At 35.6% G+C, this 7371-nt stretch overlaps 1 protein-coding gene across 1 annotated transcript; it reads right to left on the reverse strand.

Moving 5' to 3' along the window:
- Nucleotides 1-1947: 1947 nt before the first annotated feature.
- On the reverse strand, nt 1948-6947 carry LOC149388079 (G-type lectin S-receptor-like serine/threonine-protein kinase CES101). The gene is made up of 7 exons (XM_089621993.1): nt 5624-6947; nt 5395-5490; nt 5095-5291; nt 4728-4938; nt 4325-4562; nt 4076-4226; nt 1948-2730 (listed from the first exon to the last, which is right to left on the reverse strand). Exons 1-7 carry the CDS (start codon nt 6843-6845, stop codon nt 2419-2421), a joined length of 2427 nt encoding a protein of 808 aa, XP_089478119.1. The 5' UTR covers nt 6846-6947; the 3' UTR covers nt 1948-2418.
- Nucleotides 6948-7371: the final 424 nt, after the last annotated feature.

Raw genomic sequence — 7371 nt, forward strand, 5'->3', positions numbered from 1 at the left:
GTCGATTGTGCATATAAGCTTCTTATTATATAAAGCATTAATGGTGCTGACGTCATTGGCTATTTATAGTCCTATCTGAGTCATTAAGCTAATTCAAGGAAAAAATTACCTTTGTCTATCCTTGATTTTGGAAAATAACAGTTGACAACGAGATCCGAAATTCTTTAATCACTGACCTTAAAATTAAATGTTGTTAAAACGATGAAAACTTATTTAAATTTTTTTATTTTTTATTTATTTAAATAACAACTTAACAGAAAATTGGATAAATCGATATCAAATATTTTATTTAATTGCTTGCATCATCAAAATTAGCTATTTAATAATTTAAAACTTTGAATTATTTGAGTGTTATAGCTAAATAGCCAATTGAAATTAAAGGATTTGCAAAATAATCAATATATATCTAAAATTTGTAAAATTGCCAAAATGTAATTTTCAGATTTCAATAATATTTTAGACCATATAATTAAAAAAATTGAAAGTGATAAATTTTTAGTTGTTTTATATATTGAAAACTTGACGCTTAGCTATTATGCTAATTATAACTTTCAAATGACTATAGTATTGTATCATTTTTTCTTATTTGTTATTTTGCAAATCTAACATCTTATGTTTTTTCATAATATATTGAGAAATATGAGATCGATCCTTTTAATAGCTGGTGATCTTTAACGCCTGTGATTTTTCACCTATCAGCTATTTCTTGGACTAACAGTTTTGGACCTTGCATGGTTTGTGTTTGTGTACGTAAACTACTAAATAGTCATCTTGTTATGGTTTCTCAGTTAAAGACGGAGCGGAAATCAATTTATTTTCAAGTACAAGAAAAGTAACATTCACATACTTTTGTGATACGTAGTGAACCGTTATTATTGAAAAAATCTCATGTGTTATTTCTGTGAGGAAATGAGAACGTAACAAAAGTTATTCAACTATCTCAGTAGCGAAATATCTCTCCAAAATGTCCGCTGCAACTTAGAGATAAAATTAAATAAAAGATATATAAAAAAAATAAGAAGTGAGTATTGTGCTTCTAATACTCGCTTCTTATTTTTAGTCCTATTTTCATTATCCCCTGATTTTTTTTTTAATTTATATTTTATCAAATGTGCCCCTGAGTTTGAATTTTGGCTCCGCCAGCGTTTTGAGGGGCTATTCTTCTCCCACAACTGTGCAACAAAGGATTGTCATTGGTCATCAAATTTGAATCCAGTGCGTCATAAATCTAATGAGAATGAACCTCTAATATTCTGTGACCTCGAAAGACAGGGATCTACTACAAAACATCTAATAAGCGTCACTCAAAAAGTGTCGCAATATATTTAAGACGTCGTTTTTTGAGCGACGCATATGTTAGCGACGTTCAAACGTTTAAGAGTCGCTTAGAGTAAAGCGACGCTCCACGTAGGTGCCACGTTAGATCTTACAGTGTAACCGGGCATCACTTTCTGCTTAAGGGACACCCGATCTTACAGAGTCGCTTAGGGACCCCGCGCGTTGCCGTAGAATAATTAATATATTTTAATTTGGAAGAAAAAATATATAGAGACATGTCTAGAAATATTTAGGTTTGAAAACAAATATATTTAAAGATTTTTGGAGATATTTTTATCTTTCTGATTAAAAAAAAATTCGGTACGAATGAACTACTTGTGTTTAGGGTCTAATTTTTTTTTTAATTATAAAAATAAGTTCTAAAAAAACAATGTTCAATGAATAGTGTTGTGAGTTGAGGTTTTTCTTCTACTTTATATATATATATATATATATATATATATATATATATATATAATATAAATAGAAATTGGGATTACAAATAATAAAAAAAAAGGTATAAATAACTTCCATTCAGATCCAAAATATTAAGATATAAAAGAAAACACGTACTAAAACAATAACTTCTATCATTTATATCAAACAAAGAAAAAAAAAAAAGACAAACTAAAACGATCATAAAAACGAAGTTCATAATTAAAACACTTATATTTGAAGTTTAGGATTTATGAACACACATTGACATTTACACAGACGGAACAAACCTAAAACTTTTTTACACATACACTAAAATAACACAACTATATTTGCAGAGTCGTAGACTGAGCTCCATGTCCGTCCTCACCGCCACGGCACACGTCAGAAGCACAACCTCTGCGGCACGATGGAATGCCTCTTCGGAGAACTCTCTTTGATGGATCATTTGATAATAACGATAAAAAATAATAATAAAAAATAATTAAAACCTTAATTTCATAATCAAATAATTAAGTATTTTTTCATTATCCAAGGATTAAACTAATATACATTAATCCTCAATGGCTGGATGTTCATATTGACATAAAATTTCATATCCTCTTCAAAATTCAAGGAAAAACCGAATGAAACGCTGGCCATTTATAATTGTATGCCCTTCATCTTTCACCGAGGTGCAAGCTCCGTAATGGATTGGTCAACCAAATGACTTTGTGAATTAATTTCTAAACACTGTTGCTTTTTTCTGTGACCAAATCCAGACGGGGTTGACACTTGTTTCGGTGCTGGAAGATCCATAGATTTATTGGCCAACATGGGAAGAACATCTGACATTGTTGGCCTATCTGCTGCGTTGTCTTCTACACAGAGCATACCGATATGAACACATCTCAGAATCTGTGCTATATTAGACTCGTCGCTCCGAAGCAAAGGATCTATTAACTCTGTGATTGTGCCATCCTTCCATATCTCCCAAGCCTGCCAAAAAGTTACTTTCAAATGTTTATGAGCGCAGCTAGTTTTATCAAAAGCTGCAACCTAAGAAATTTAGATTATAGTGTGCAATCTAAATAACCTATTAATTAACAATATATATATATATATATACACACATATAATCCCAACCAGGGACGAAGCCAGGATTTCACTTTAGGGCTAATTTGTAAAAAAAAATTCAAGGAAGGCTAATTTGTAAATTTTAAAAGTAAAAAATAAAATGAAAAGTGGGTAAAAAGTGCAAAAAAAAAAAAAAAAAATTGAAAGGGGGCTAGTTATACCTGGCTTCGTGCCTTATCCCAACTCCAAGAACACACTAAAAAGGGGGGCTAATATCGGATTATTTTAGTAAGATTTTGCATTATACGCCATTCCTTAAAATAATAATAATAGTTATTTAAGTTTGTACATATGTTTAAAGTTGCTTAGCTATTAGATCATAAAAAATATTAATACTTATATGAAATATATTACTTAGAGGACCTTTTTACTCCCAAATTTAGTCATGGGCCAAAATGTACATTAATGTAATAGTTCAACGACTAATTATGAAGAAAAAAAACTTAGGGAAAATAACAAACATTTATACCCTGTGTTTTAGTGAAATGTCGAGTTTAACCCTCGGTTTTCAAAAATGTCGAGTTCATACCATCTGTTTAACTAAAATGACGAAATTATACCATCTGTTTAACTAAAATGACAAAATTATACCCTGAAATAAATAACAGCGTCACAAATCTCCCTTTCATTGATATTAACTCTTAAATAAGAAAAACCGAATTAAATATAAATCATGACTCTAACTTCCAAATTCTCAATTTTGAAATAAAAATAGTCTTAAATTGAAATTAAATAATAAAACTCATACCTCATAAGAAATGACTTCATTCTGTGTTCGAATTGTAACTCTAAATCCTGGATTCTCTGTTCGAATATGTGATTTTAATGACCATCAACTATCGATGTTTACCATTTTGCCTCTTTCTGTGTTTTTCACGATTAAGAGACTTTTGTTTATTTTTTAGTTTTTAAATAAATTACATATATGGCGCTAATGAATAAAGATAATTGGTGTATATATATAAATATTATAGTCAACGTCAATGAAAAGTCAATAAAAATAATATTCGTGACACTGTTGTCTATTTCATGGTATAATTTCGTCATTTTAGCTAAACAGAGGGTATAATTTCGTCATTTTAGTTAAACAAATGGTATGAACTCGACATTTTTGAAAACCGAGGGTAAAACTCGACATTTCACTAAAACAAAGGGTATAAATGTGTTATTTTCCCAAAAACTTACGAAAAACTAGGGCATCACTTACATGTGCTACTAAGTTGAGGGGGTGTCCGGGACTATAATAGCCAGTGTTCCTCCGACCGGTGACGATCTCCAACAACAACACTCCAAAACTATAGACGTCTGATTTCTCGGAGAAATTTCCTTCCATAGCATACTCGGGTGACATATACCCACTGAAAAAAAAATGAATATAAAATAGACGCGACATAGGCTGCTGAAACGATATATACATCAATATACGTATATTAAATAGATATAAAATATTTCTTACTAAGTTCCAACAACTCTGTTTGTATTAGCTTCCGCATCGTCTCGACCGAATATTCTAGCCATACCAAAGTCTGAAATCTTGGGATTCATGAGGTTATCAAGCAAGATGTTGCTTGCCTTCATATCTCTGTGGATGATTCTAAGCCTCGAGTATCTATGCAAGTATAAAAGCCCTTGTGCCGTTCCTTCAATGATGTTATGACGTGTTTTCCAATCCAATGCTTCTCTTCTTTTTGGATCTGAAAAATGGCTCCATATATTATTACAAATATGAACAAATATTGTTGATCAGTTGTGACTGTGCATGTGCTTGCTTAACGTCTCAGATCAGAAAGTAAAATGGAAATGATAAAAGTGTATACGATCACGAGTTTCTCCTCTCTTTCTAGCTAGTTAGTTCTTACCAAAGAGAAAGAAGTCTAGGCTCTTGTTGGGCATGTATTCGTAGATCAACATCTTCTCATCGCCTCTGACGCAACAACCTAAGAGTCTAACAAGGTTCATGTGTTGGAGTTTCGCTATCAGTATCAACTCGTTCTTGAACTCCACTAGTCCTTGCCCTGAGCTCCTTGAAAGCCTTTTCACCGCTATTTCTTGACCCGAAGGCAATATTCCCTGAATTGAGGTACAAGATCAGCTACTCCTTGTATTAACGATTCCTAATCTCGTGCTAATATGGTAATGCATCAGCTAATAATACGCTAACAAGGAAATTAGACCGCTTTTATGTTTAGCAAGTATAAAATATATTATCCAATGGCTAAATCTCACCTTGAAAACAGGACCAAAGCCACCTTGGCCAAGTTTATTTTCAGTAGAAAAGTTATCTGTGGCAGCCAGTACGGAAGCAAAAGAAAACAATTTCAATTCGTGACCGTTGTTGTTGCCGTCGAAGCCAATGATTTCTTCTTTGTTATTAAATCCATCTGAAGTCGTCAATTCCTTCAATATAGATTCTTCCTTCTCCTCTGTTCCACAACAGAGTAGATATTATAATCACACACCAAAAGGCTAACAAATTCAAAATCCCTTGAATGTGTCAAACAAGCAATGGAAAAACGGAACGCTTACTCTGCAACTTTTTCCGTCTCAAATGCAACAAGTAGCCCGAGAGAAATAGAACGAGCACAGCCGAGACAGAAGCTATCAACCATATCCACCATTTCTCTAATAGCAAAAACCCCAAAACCAAAACGAATTCATTCTAATATGTGATCTATTAAAAAAAAACTATGTTTGGTATATAACTATCAATGAAAAATGCAATTGACAAGTTTTAAGAAAGCTACAAATGTTGTACCTTTATGGGGCGGGTTGGTAGGGAATCTCAACTTGGAGACATGAAGATCCGTTCCGGTCCACGTCCCGTCAAAGGACTGGACAAACTCGGCTCCCTCGCTCCAGAACATGCACGTCGTCCCGTTCCACGTCGGAGACTCGAAACCAACGCAGCGACAGTCCTTCCAACACCGATCCCAACAATCGCTGAGGCTGATACTCGTGTTGTGCTCGTAAGTCTCGCGACCATTATCTGTCGACTCAAAATACCCGGACCGCTTCTCGAATGTGTCTCTCCGACTCCTGCAACTGGGATACTCTTGATCAACGCACCCCTCCGAGCCCGAATTATAGCCTATGCACTCGTTCGACCCAACCATAATAGGCTCGGGATCTATGCCTCCACTCGTCGCATGTTCGTCGTACAGCCTTCCATCAAACTGCAAGTTCCACTTGGATCCGCGCCTCCTCGGGGTCATCGAGTAGCTGAAATAGCTCTCGTTCGCGTTCGACACGTACTCGTAGTAGTAATGGTACGAACTCAAGCTCGAGTTCGCCACCATGTACTTTGCCACGTCATCTCCGTCCCCGCTCCTCCAGTACAGATTTCCGCGGCGCCTCATGACAAGGATTTTTTCGCGGTGGTCGTACTCGAGAGTGAACCCTCCGACGGCCGGGACTAGCGCGGTGGTCCAAGAGCTCAGAACCCATTTTTTCCCGGTCTTGAAGTTGATTCCCAGCTTCATGCCCGGCAAGAGAGTGTCCGTCGGATTATCGAAGCTCTCCCACAGAACCCGCTTCACCGTCCCGTCTGGGTTAAGTTCCTTCACCGCCAAGTTACCCGAGTTTTCAAGGGTGGCGATTGAATTGTTGCTTTTCTGATCCGGATCGGGATTCAAAGGGATCGGATCGTGTCGGCCGTGCAGGGCTATCTTGAGAAGCCCGTCGGGGTCGAAAGTGAGATTCGCTTTCGCTCCTGAGATCGGGGTTTCTCTGTTGGCGACCCACACCTTTCTCTTCGCTGAATCATCTACGTACCATATTCCTAAATAGCCGCTCGTGTAGTAGTCGTCGAGGTTGAAGAAGCCGAGTTGAAATCTACCATCAGCGGAGACCATTAACGTCTCGGAGTAGGCCAAGGCGTCGCCGGATTTGATTGTGTGGATTTGCGCGTCACAAAAATACGGCGAAACCCATAGGATGAGAAATAAAAGGTTCAGAGAGCTAGATTTGTCAACATCCATATTTCTCTTTGCCTTTGATTGAGTTTTTTACAGTCCTTCTCTTCTGCTACATTATTTATCACCAACTAAGTCGGTGTTGATTTTGTAGCACGTCAACTGGGAGAGTCAACGGTTATTATGGATGAGAGATTAAATTATTAGTTTCAGTGGTACCAGAAAGCATCTTGATCAAGGACCATAAATGAATTTAAAAAATGAAAATTCCATTTGAAACGGAACAATAAGTCAAATTTGTCTCAATTATGAAAAACCAAAAACAAAAATACAGAGAAGTCAAAATCGTCATACTATCCAATTCCCACTCAAGCAGTCTACTGGCCATGTGGTGTTCATACTATAATTTAAAATAAAATAAAAAGGTCTTACTTTGTCGAAAATATTTAAATTTTTAAGTGAGTCACCAGGTCAGGTCAGGAACTAAACATTAAACGACCATATTGGTTACTTATAGCCAAATAGCAAAAAGTAAAAGCTGTACAAATCCGAAGAACGAAAACTAAAAAAGTTCATTTTTACAAAATATTAA

The sequence above is a fragment of the Urtica dioica genome, chromosome 8 (genome assembly GCF_054948205.1).
Source record: "Urtica dioica subsp. dioica isolate 48M chromosome 8, U.dioica_male_clone48M_v1_H2, whole genome shotgun sequence".
In the NCBI taxonomy this organism is placed as follows: domain Eukaryota; kingdom Viridiplantae; phylum Streptophyta; class Magnoliopsida; order Rosales; family Urticaceae; genus Urtica; species Urtica dioica.

What these genes read in the sequence shown, in the direction of transcription:
- LOC149388079 (XM_089621993.1), bottom strand. Translation starts at nt 6,845, where the DNA reads ATGGATGTTGACAAATCTAGCTCTCTGAACCTTTTATTTCTCATCCTA. An exon ending in GAGACGGAAAAAGTTGCAGA is followed by an intron (nt 5,292 to 5,394) that starts GTAAGCGTTCCG and finishes GTTGTGGAACAG; the next exon opens with AGGAGAAGGAAGAATCTATA. An exon ending in CCTAGACTTCTTTCTCTTTG is followed by an intron (nt 4,563 to 4,727) that starts GTAAGAACTAAC and finishes GCCATTTTTCAG; the next exon opens with ATCCAAAAAGAAGAGAAGCA.